At 45.5% G+C, this 12,186-nt stretch overlaps 1 protein-coding gene across 1 annotated transcript in view; it reads left to right on the top strand.

Moving 5' to 3' along the window:
• LOC135513373 (paladin-like) overlaps positions 1–12,186 on the top strand; it is a 101,689-nt gene that overhangs the window by 49,756 nt on the left and 39,747 nt on the right. Inside the window, exons 9-14 of the mRNA XM_064936299.1 lie at positions 2,359–2,446; positions 2,537–2,641; positions 3,929–4,024; positions 6,301–6,435; positions 8,862–8,978; positions 9,144–9,323. Coding sequence (XP_064792371.1) covers positions 2,359–2,446; positions 2,537–2,641; positions 3,929–4,024; positions 6,301–6,435; positions 8,862–8,978; positions 9,144–9,323 — 721 coding nt within the window. The remainder of the gene's footprint in view (positions 1–2,358; positions 2,447–2,536; positions 2,642–3,928; positions 4,025–6,300; positions 6,436–8,861; positions 8,979–9,143; positions 9,324–12,186) is intronic.

The raw sequence follows: 12,186 nt of genomic DNA on the forward strand, positions 1-12,186 counted from the left end.
TAGTGATTCACCACTCCAGCTGGTCCTGTTCTCTGAGCTTGTGTGGCCTACCACTTTGCGGCTGAGCCGTTGTTGCTCCTAGACGTTTCCACTTCACAATAACAGCACTTACAGTTGACCTGGGCAACTCTAGCAGGGAAGAAATTTGACAAACTGACTTGTTGTAAATGTGGCATCCTACAACGGGGCAACATTGAGAGTCACTGAGCTCTTCAGTACGGCCATTCTAGTGCCAATTTTTGTCTATGGAGATTGCATGGCTGTGTGCTCAATTTTCTACAGTCTTGGCCAAAAGTTTTGAGAATGACACAAATATTAATTTCCACAAAGTTTGCTGCGTCAGTGTCTAGATATTTTTGTCAGATGTTACTATGGAATAATGAAGTATAATTTCAAGCATTTCATAAGTGTCAAAGGCTTTTATTGACAATTACATGAAGTTGATGCAAAGAGTCAATACTGCAGTGTTGACCCTTCTTTTTCAAGACCTCTGCAATCCGCCCTGGCATGCTGTCAATTAACTTCGGGGCCAAATCCTTGCTGATGGCAGCCCATTCTTGCCTATCAATGCTTGGAGTTTGTCAGAATTTGTGGGTTTTTGTTTGTCCACCCACCTCTTGAGGATTGACCACAAGTTCCCAATGGGATCAAGGGCTGGGGAGTTTCCTGGCCATAGACCCAAAATATTGATGTTTTGTTCCCCAAGCCACTTAGTTATCACTTTTGCGTTATGGCAAGGTGCTCCATCATGCTGGAAAAGGCATTTTTCTTCACCAAACTGATCCTGGATAGTTGGGAGAAGTTGCTCTCTGAAGATGTGCTGGTACCATTCTTTATTCATGGCTGTGTTCTTAGGCAAAATTGTGAGTGAGCCCACTCCCTTGGCTGAGAAGCAACCCCACACATGAATGGTCTCAGGTTGCTTTACTGTTGGCATGACACAGGACTGATTGATGGTAGCGCTCACCTTCTCTTCTCCGGACAAGCTTTTTTCCGGATGCCCCAAACATTCGGAAAGGGGATTCATCAGAGATAATGACTACCCCAGTTCTCAGCAGTCCAATCCCTGTAACTTTTGCAGAATATCAGTCTGTCCCTGATGTTTTTCCTGGAGAGAAGTGGCTTCTTTGCTGCCCTTCTTGGCACCTGCCATTCTAAGCAAGCTCTGTACTGGTGGTGCTCCGATCCCGCAGCTGAATCAACTTTAGCAGATGGTCCTGGCGCTTGCTGGACTTTCTTGAGCACCCTGAAGCCTTCTTCACAACAATTGAACTGCTCTCCTTGAAATTCTTGATGATCCAATAAATGGTTGATTTAGATGCAATCTTACTGGCAGCAATATCCTTGCCTGTGAAGCCCTTTTTGTGCAAAGCAATGACGACGGCACGTGTTTCCTTGCAGGTAGCCATGGTTGACAGAGGAAGAACAATGATTCCAAGCACCACCCTCCTTTTGAAGCTTCCAGTCTGTTATCCGAACTCAAACAGCATGACAGAGTGATCTCCAGCCTTGTCCTCGTCAACACTCACACCTGTGTTAACGAGAGAATCACTGACATGATGTCAGCTGGTCCTTTTGTGGCAGGGCTGAAATGCAGTGGAAATGTTTTTGGGGGATTCAGTTCATTTGCATGGCAAAGAGGGACTTTGCAATTCATCTGATCACTCTTCATAACATTCTGGAGTATATGCAAATTGCCATCATACAAACTGAGGCAGCAAGACTTTGTGAAAATTAATATTTGTGTCATTCTTAAAACATTTGGCCACGACTGTACACCTGTCAGCAATGGGTGTGGCTGAACTAGCCGAATCCACTCATTTGATGGGGTGTCCCACATACTTTTGTGTATGTAGTGTATTGCCAGGCTGTCATTGCATGTAAGACATTGTTTACCTTTATTTTACCAGACAATTAAGAACAATGACTATGAAATTGATCCAGATTATTACCCAGAGGGCAACATTTGCCACGGGACATGTTAAGTCTGTTTTTCTGCTTGAGTTAACATCATTATAACCAGATTTGCCCACTGGGTAGGCCTATATTCTTTGTGGTAGCCTAGTGGTTAGAGCATTGGACTAGTAACCGAAAGGTTGCAAGTTCAAATCCCCGAGCTGACAAGGTACAAATCTGTCGTTCTGCCCCTGAACAGGCAGTTAACCCACTGTTCCTAGGCTAAAATAAGAATTTGTTCTTAACTGACTTGCCTAGTAAAATTAAAGGTAAAATAAAAATAAAAATATTTCAATCAAATGATGGGTTGATCAGTGTCATAATAAACCACTGGTGATGTAGTTGAACTGTAATGAAGCGTTTTAAAGATGGCCGCCTGTCCGGTTTGTTATTTTTTTTCAGAGCGGAAGAGGCAGAAGCCAAGCCGCTGTTCCAAGTCATTCAGACCCTCATCAACAGACTACCTGAAGGCCAACAGGTCATGGAAGAGGTGAGTGATGCTGAAATGTGTTAACTAGTTAGATACATTGTGATAGTTTCCCCAGCGTCTAAATCATTGACTGTCCCTTTGGTTCTTCAGGTTGACCAAGCGATCGCTCTGTGTTCAGAAATGCACAACATAAAAGAAGCGATGTATGAAAATAAGAAGAAGCTTGAAGCGATCAGAGATGATTATCAAATTCAGGTGGGTTTATGTTTCAGATTGATCAAAACTTTATCAGTACTCTATGATGATGCTGATACAGTAATATGATGCGGCTGGGCTTAGCTAGTATGTTATGATTCTAGGGAGCTATAAGACTACTGTCTGACTCCTTGAAGTCTGTCTCTTCTAGGGGGCTATAAGACTACTGTCTGACTCCTTGATGTCTGTCTCTTCTAGGGAGCTATAAGACTACTGTCTGACTCCTTGATGTCTGTCTCTTCTAGGGGGCTATAAGACTACTGTCTGACTCCTTGATGTCTGTCTCTTCTAGGGGGCTATAAGACTACTGTCTGACTCCTTGATGTCTGTCTCTTCTAGGGGGCCGTACCAGACTACTGTCTGACTCCTTGATGTCTGTCTCTTCTAGGGAGCTATAAGACTACTGTCTGACTCCTTGATGTCTGTCTCTTCTAGGGGGCTATAAGACTACTGTCTGACTCCTTGATGTCTGTCTCTTCTAGGGAGCTATAAGACTACTGTCTGACTCCTTGATGTCTGTCTCTTCTAGGGAGCTATAAGACTACTGTCTGACTCCTTGATGTCTGTCTCTTCTAGGGAGCTATAAGACTACTGTCTGACTCCTTGATGTCTGTCTCTTCTAGGGGGCCGTACCAGACTACTGTCTGACTCCTTGATGTCTGTCTCTTCTAGGGAGCTATAAGACTACTGTCTGCCTCCTTGATGTCTGTCTCTTCTAGGGGGCTATAAGACTACTGTCTGACTCCTTGATGTCTGTCTCTTCTAGGGAGCTATAAGACTACTGTCTGACTCCTTGATGTCTGTCTCTTCTAGGGAGCTATAAGACTATTGTCTTACTTCTTGATGTCTGTCTCTTCTAGGGGGCCATACCAGACTACTGTCTGACTGCTTGATGTCTGTCTCTTCCAGGGGGCTATAAGACTACTGTCTGACTCCTTGATGTCTGTCTCTTCTAGGGAGCCGTACCAGACTACTGTCTGACTCCTTGATGTCTGTCTCTTCTAGGGGGCTATAAGACTACTGTCTGACTCCTTGATGTCTGTCTCTTCTAGGGAGCTATAAGACTAATGTCTGACTCCTTGATGTCTGTCTCTTCCAGGGGGCTATAAGACTACTGTCTGACTCCTTGATGTCTGTCTCTTCTAGGGAGCTATAAGACTACTGTCTGACTCCTTGATGTCTGTCTCTTCTAGGGGGCTATAAGACTACTGTCTGACTCCTTGATGTCAGTCTCTTCTAGGGAGCTATAAGACTACTGTCTGACTCCTTGATGTCTGTCTCTTCTAGGGAAGCACGACCAAAGACTACTTTCTCCACAGAGCCATCCAGAGCCTGGAACGTTATTTCTACCTGATTGTGTTCAACGCGTACCTTCATGAACAGGTATGTCTTTGTTCCAAATGGTTCCCTATTCCCTTTATAGGGCACTACTTTTTACAAGCGAGTATTATCTTTCACACATACATGCAAGCCAATGTTATTTAGCATTGACTCTGCTGGTTTTCTGTCTGTCATTGTCTGTGCTTTGAGATGACAAGTGTCCTGTTTTTACCAAATACATCACAAATCTTTATGTCCTGTTTTTACCATGGCTAACAAATACATCTCAATCTTAATGTCCTGTTTTTACCATGGCTAACAGACATCTCAATCTTTATTTCCTGTTTTTACCATGGCTAACAGACATCTCAATCTTTATTTCCTGTTTTTACCATGGCTAACAGACATCTCAATCTTTATTTCCTGTTTTTACCATGGCTAACAGACATGTCAATCTTTATTTCCTGTTTTTACCATGGCTAACAGACATCTCAATCTTTATTTCCTGTTTTTACCATGGCTAACAGACATGTCAATCTTTATTTCCTGTTTTTACCATGGCTAACAGACATCTCAATCTTTATTTCCTGTTTTTACCATGGCTAACAGACATCTCAATCTTTATTTCCTGTTTTTACCATGGCTAACAGACATCTCAATCTTTATTTCCTGTTTTTACCATGGCTAACAGACATCTCAATCTTTATTTCCTGTTTTTACCATGGCTAACAGACATGTCAATCTTTATTTCCTGTTTTTACGATGGCAAACAAATACATCTCGATCTTTATTTCCTGTTTTTACCATGGCTAACAGACATCTCAATCTTTATTTCCTGTTTTTACCATGGCAAACAAATACATCTCGATCTTTATTTCCTGTTTTTACCATGGCTAACAGACATCTCAATCTTTATTTCCTGTTTTTACCATGGCTAACAGACATCTCAATCTTTATTTCCTGTTTTTACCATGGCAAACAGACATCTCAATCTTTATGTCCTGTTTTTACCATGGCTAACAGACATCTCAATCTTTATTTCCTGTTTTTACCATGGCAAACAGACATCTCAATCTTTATTTCCTGTTTTTACCATGGCTAACACAGACATCTCAATCTTTATGTCCTGTTTTTACCATGGCTAACAGACATCTCAATCTTTATGTCCTGTTTTTACCATGGCTAACAGACATCTCAATCTTTATTTCCTGTTTTTACCATGGCAAACAGACATCTCAATCTTTATGTCCTGTTTTTACCATGGCTAGCAGACATCTCAATCTTTATTTCCTGTTTTTACCATGGCTAACACAGACATCTCAATCTTTATGTCCTGTTTTTACCATGGCAAACAGACATCTCAATCTTTATTTCCTGTTTTTACCATGGCTAACAGACATCTCAATCTTTATTTCCTGTTTTTACCATGGCAAACAGACATCTCAATCTTTATTTCCTGTTTTTACCATGGCTAACAGACATCTCAATCTTTATGTCCTGTTTTTACCATGGCTAACAGACATCTCAATCTTTATGTCCTGTTTTTACCATGGCTAACAGACATCTCAATCTTTATTTCCTGTTTTTACCATAGCAAACAGACATCTCAATCTTTATGTCCTGTTTTTACCATGGCTAGCAGACATCTCAATCTTTATTTCCTGTTTTTACCATGGCTAACACAGACATCTCAATCTTTATGTCCTGTTTTTACCATGGCAAACAGACATCTCAATCTTTATTTCCTGTTTTTACCATGGCTAACAGACATCTCAATCTTTATGTCCTGTTTTTATCATGGCTAACAGACATCTCAATCTTTATTTCCTGTTTTTACCATGGCTAACAGACATCTCAATCTTTATTTCCTGTTTTTACCATGGCTAACAGACATCTCAATCTTTATTTCCTGTTTTTACCATGGCAAACAGACATCTCAATCTTTATGTCCTGTTTTTACCATGGCAAACAGACATCTCAATCTTTATTTCCTGTTTTTACCATGGCAAACAGACATCTCAATCTTTATTTCCTGTTTTTACCATGGCAAACAGACATCTCAATCTTTATTTCCTGTTTTTACCATGGCTAACAGACATCTCAATCTTTATTTCCTGTTTTTACCATGGCTAACAGACATCTCAATCTTTATTTCCTGTTTTTACCATGGCAAACAGACATCTCAATCTTTATTTCCTGTTTTTACCATGGCTAACAAATACATCTCAATCTTTATTTCCTGTTTTTACCATGGCTAACAGACATCTCAATCTTTATTTCCTGTTTTTACCATGGCTAACAGACATCTCATTCTTTATGTCTGTTTTGTGGTGTTGCAGTATTCTCTTGGCTTTGCGTCCAACTTCAGCCAGTGGCTGTGTGCTCACCCCTGGGTGTACCGCCTGCTGGCCTGTATGGACCTATCAGAACTCTCCGCTCCGCCTGATCTCGTCACCAAGGGAGCCCGCGTTCTGGTGAGAACCTCCCACCAAATGACATCACACTCAGTCAGACCCACTGCAGAACATGGAACCCAGTCAGACCCACTGCAGAATATCACACTCAGTCAGACCCACTGCAGAATATCACACTCAGTCAGACCCACTGCAGAATATCACACTCAGTCAGACCCACTGCAGAACATGGAACCCAGTCAGACCCACTGCAGAACATCACACTCAGTCAGACCCACTGCAGAACATGGAGCCCAGTCAGACCCACTGCAGAACATCACTCTCAGTCAGACCCACTGCAGAACATCACACTCAGTCAGACCCACTGCAGAACATGGAACCCAGTCAGACCCACTGCAGGACATGGAACCCAGTCAGACCCACTGCAGAACATCACACTCAGTCAGACCCACTGCAGAACATGGAACCCAGTCAGACCCACTGCAGGACATAGAACCCAGTCAGACCCACTGCAGAACATCACACTCAGTCAGACCCACTGCAGAACATGGAGCCCAGTCAGACCCACTGCAGAACATCACTCTCAGTCAGACCCACTGCAGAACATCACACTCAGTCAGACCCACTGCAGAACATGGAACCCAGTCAGACCCACTGCAGAACATGGAACCCAGTCAGACCCACTGCAGAACATCACACTCAGTCAGACCCACTGCAGAACATGGAGCCCAGTCAGACCCACTGCAGAACATCACACTCAGTCAGACCCACTGCAGAACATGGAACCCAGTCAGACCCACTGCAGAACATCACACTCAGTCAGACCCACTGCAGAACATGGAACCCAGTCAGACCCACTGCAGAACATCACACTCAGTCAGACCCACTGCAGAACATGGAACCCAGTCAGACCCACTGCAGAACATCACACTCAGTCAGACCCACTGCAGAACATGGAACCCAGTCAGACCCACTGCAGAACATCACTCCCAGTCAGACCCACTGCAGAACATCACACTCAGTCAGACCCACTGTAGAACATGGAGCCCAGTCAGACCCACTGCAGAACATCACACTCAGTCAGACCCACTGTAGAACATGGAGCCCAGTCAGACCCACTGCAGGACATGGAACCCAGTCAGACCCACTGCAGGACATAGAACCCAGTCAGACCCACTGCAGGACATAGAACCCAGTCAGACCCACTGCAGGACATAGAACCCAGTCAGACCCACTGCAGGACATAGAACCCAGTCAGACCCACTGCAGAACATCACACTCAGTCAGACCCACTGCAGAACATGGAGCCCAGTCAGACCCACTGCAGAACATGGAACCCAGTCAGACCCACTGCAGAACATGGAGCCCAGTCAGACCCACTGCAGAACATCACTCTCAGTCAGACCCACTGCAGAACATCACACTCAGTCAGACCCACTGCAGAACATGGAACCCAGTCAGACCCACTGCAGAACATGGAACCCAGTCAGACCCACTGCAGAACATCACACTCAGTCAGACCCACTGCAGAACATGGAGCCCAGTCAGACCCACTGCAGAACATCACACTCAGTCAGACCCACTGCAGAACATGGAACCCAGTCAGACCCACTGCAGAACATCACACTCAGTCAGACCCACTGCAGAACATGGAGCCCAGTCAGACCCACTGCAGAACATCACACTCAGTCAGACCCACTGCAGAACATGGAACCCAGTCAGACCCACTGCAGAACATCACACTCAGTCAGACCCACTGCAGAACATGGAACCCAGTCAGACCCACTGCAGAACATCACACTCAGTCAGACCCACTGCAGAATATCACACTCAGTCAGACCCACTGCAGAACATGGAACCCAGTCAGACCCACTGCAGAACATCACACTCAGTCAGACCCACTGCAGAACATGGAGCCCAGTCAGACCCACTGCAGAACATCACTCTCAGTCAGACCCACTGCAGAACATCACACTCAGTCAGACCCACTGCAGAACATGGAACCCAGTCAGACCCACTGCAGGACATCACACTCAGTCAGACCCACTGCAGAATATCACACTCAGTCAGACCCACTGCAGAACATGGAACCCAGTCAGACCCACTGCAGAACATCACACTCAGTCAGACCCACTGCAGAACATGGAGCCCAGTCAGACCCACTGCAGAACATGGAACCCAGTCAGACCCACTGCAGAACATGGAACCCAGTCAGACCCACTGCAGGACATGGAACCCAGTCAGACCCACTGCAGAACATCACACTCAGTCAGACCCACTGCAGAACATGGAACCCAGTCAGACCCACTGCAGAACATAGAACCCAGTCAGACCCACTGCAGAACATGGAACCCAGTCAGACCCACTGCAGAACATGGAACCCAGTCCACGTTTGTTTGCCTTTGTGTAATGAATACATTCCCAGGAAATCTAACTCATTATCTTATTGACTTACTGTGTGTGTGCGTGTGTGTGTGTGTGCGCAGGTTGCTCATGAGTACCTGTCTCCAGACATACTCAGCACAGTGAAGGAGATGAAGGTGGCTAACTTCAGAAGAGTCCCCAAGATGCCTGTCTATGGCATGTCACAGCCTACATCAGAGGTACGATCAGCACCGAGCCCGTAGCCTCCATCACATCTGGTCAAACGTCCAAAATGCTAATTTCAGACGTTTCTCTCTGACTTTTGAAGTCGTCCCCAGTTGATCCTGTAAGTTTGTCTGTGAAGCTGAACTGAAACTGAACTGAACGGGTTGTGTGTTCTGTAGGCGACGGGTGCGGTGTTGACCCACCTGACGGATGAGAAGAGGAAGTACAGCCACGTCCTGTGGGTCAACCTGCAGGAGGAGCTGGTTCTGGAGGGGAACGGACAGATCTTCACCCCCAGAGAACCGTCCTGTATGGGGCAACACATCCCTGTCCCCGCTACAGACCCCACGCAGATAGAGGTACTATACACCATATATACAGCAGTATGTGGACAGCCCTTCACATTAGTGGATTAGGCTATTTCAGCCACACCTGTTGCTGACAGGCGTAACAAAATCGAGCCCACAGCCATGCAATCTCCATAGACAAACATTGGAAGTAGTATGGTATCTAGGGGAAAGCCTTCCCAGAAGAGTGGAGGCTGTTATAGCAGCAACGTTCCAACATCTAGTGGAAAGCCTTCCCAGAAGAGTGGAGGCTGTTATAGCAGCAACGTTCCAACATCTCGTGGAAAGCCTTCCCAGAAGAGTGGAGGCTGTTATAGCAGCAACGTTCCAACATCTCGTGGAAAGCCTTCCCAGAAGAGTGGAGGCTGTTATAGCAGCAACGTTCCAACATCTAGTGGAAAGCCTTCCCAGAAGAGTGGAGGCTGTTATAGCAGCAACGTTCCAACATCTAGTGGAAAGCCTTCCCAGAAGAGTGGAGGCTGTTATAGCAGCAACGTTCCAACATCTAGTGGAAAGCCTTCCCAGAAGAGTGGAGGCTGTTATAGCAGCAACGTTCCAACATCTAGTGGAAAGCCTTCCCAGAAGAGTGGAGGCTGTTATAGCAGCAACGTTCCAACATCTAGTGGAAAGCCTTCCCAGAAGAGTGGAGGCTGTTATAGCAGCAACATTCCAACATCTAGTGGAAAGCCTTCCCAGAAGAGTGGAGGCTGTTATAGCAGCAACATTCCAACATCTAGTGGAAAGCCTTCCCAGAAGAGTGGAGGCTGTTATAGCAGCAATGTTCCAACATCTAGTGGAAAGCCTTCCCAGAAGAGTGGAGGCTGTTATAGCAGCAACATTCCAACATCTAGTGGAAAGCCTTCCAAGAAGAGTGGAGGCTGTTATAGCAGCAACATTCCAACATCTAGTGGAAAGCCTTCCCAGAAGAGTGGAGGCTGTTATAGCAGCAACATTCCAACATCTAGTGGAAAGCCTTCCCAGAAGAGTGGAGGCTGTTATAGCAGCAACATTCCAACATCTAGTGGAAAGCCTTCCCAGAAGAGTGGAGGCTGTTATAGCAGCAACGTTCCAACATCTAGTGGAAAGCCTTCCCAGAAGAGTGGAGACTGTTATAGCAGCAACATTCCAACATCTAGTGGAAAGCCTTCCCAGAAGAGTGGAGGCTGTTATAGCAACAACATTCCAACATCTAGTGGAAAGCCTTCCCAGAAGAGTGGAGGCTGTTATAGCAGCAATGTTCCAACATCTAGTGGAAAGCCTTCCCAGAAGAGTGGAGGCTGTTATAGCAGCAACATTCCAACATCTAGTGGAAAGCCTTCCCAGAAGAGTGGAGGCTGTTATAGCAGCAACGTTCCAACATCTAGTGGAAAGCCTTCCCAGAAGAGTGGAGACTGTTATAGCAGCAACATTCCAACATCTAGTGGAAAGCCTTCCCAGAAGAGTGGAGGCTGTTATAGCAACAACATTCCAACATCTAGTGGAAAGCCTTCCCAGAAGAGTGGAGGCTGTTATAGCAGCAATGTTCCAACATCTAGTGGAAAGCCTTCCCAGAAGAGTGGAGGCTGTTATAGCAGCAACATTCCAACATCTAGTGGAAAGCCTTCCCAGAAGAGTGGAGGCTGTTATAGCAGCAACATTCCAACATCTAGTGGAAAGCCTTCCCAGAAGAGTGGAGGCTGTTATAGCAGCAACGTTCCAACATCTAGTGGAAAGCCTTCCCAGAAGAGTGGAGGCTGTTATAGCAGCAGAGGCGGGAACAACTTCATATTAATGCCCATGATTTAGGAATGAGATGTTTGAATAGCAGGTGTCCACATACTATTGGTGTACTAACACATCCATGTCCTCACCCCAGACCCCACACACACATAGAGGTACTACCTAACCCAGACCCCACACATAGAGGTACTACCTAACCCAGACCCCACACACAGAGGTACTACCTAACGCTAACCCCACACACAGAGGTACTACCTAACCCTAACCCTAACCCCACACACACAGAGGTACTAACTAACCCAGACCCCACACACACAGAGGTACTAACAAACCCAGACCCCACACACATAGAGGTACTAATTGACCCTAACCCCACACACAGAGGTACTAACTAACCCTAAACCAACACACATAGATGTACTAACTAACCCTAAACCCACACACATAGAGGTACTAATTGACCCTAACCCCTAGTACATAGAGGTACTAACTAACCCTAACCCCCAGTGCATAGAGGTACTAACTAACCCTAACCCCCAGTGCATAGAGGTACTAACTAACCCTAACCCCCAGTGCATAGAGGTACTAACTAACCCTAACCCCCAGTGCATAGAGGTACTAACTAACCCTAACCCCCAGTGCATAGAGGTACTAACTAACCCTAACCCCCAGTGCATAGAGGTACTAACTAACCCTAACCCCCAGTGCATAGAGGTACTAACTAACCTTAACCCCCAGTGCATAGAGGTACTAACTAACCCTAACCCCACACACACAGAGGTACTAGCTAACCCTAACCCCCAGTACATAGCGGTACTAACAAACAAAAAAATCAAAAATCAAAATCAAATGTATTTATAAAGCCCTTCGTACATCAACTGATGTCTCAAAGTGCTGTACAGAAACTCAGCCTAAAACCCCAAACAGCAAGCAATGCCGGTGTAGAAGCACCCCCAGTACATAGCGGTACTAACTAACCCTAACCCCCAGTACATAGCAGTACTAAGTGACCCTAACCTAACTAACCCTAACCCCCAGTACATAGCGGTACTAACTAACCCTACCCTAACTAACCCTAACCCCCAGTACATAGCGGTACTAACTAACCGTACCCTAACTAACCCTAACCCCCAGTACATAGCAGTACTAAGTGACC

The sequence above is a fragment of the Oncorhynchus masou genome, chromosome 24, assembly GCF_036934945.1.
Source record: "Oncorhynchus masou masou isolate Uvic2021 chromosome 24, UVic_Omas_1.1, whole genome shotgun sequence".
In the NCBI taxonomy this organism is placed as follows: domain Eukaryota; kingdom Metazoa; phylum Chordata; class Actinopteri; order Salmoniformes; family Salmonidae; genus Oncorhynchus; species Oncorhynchus masou.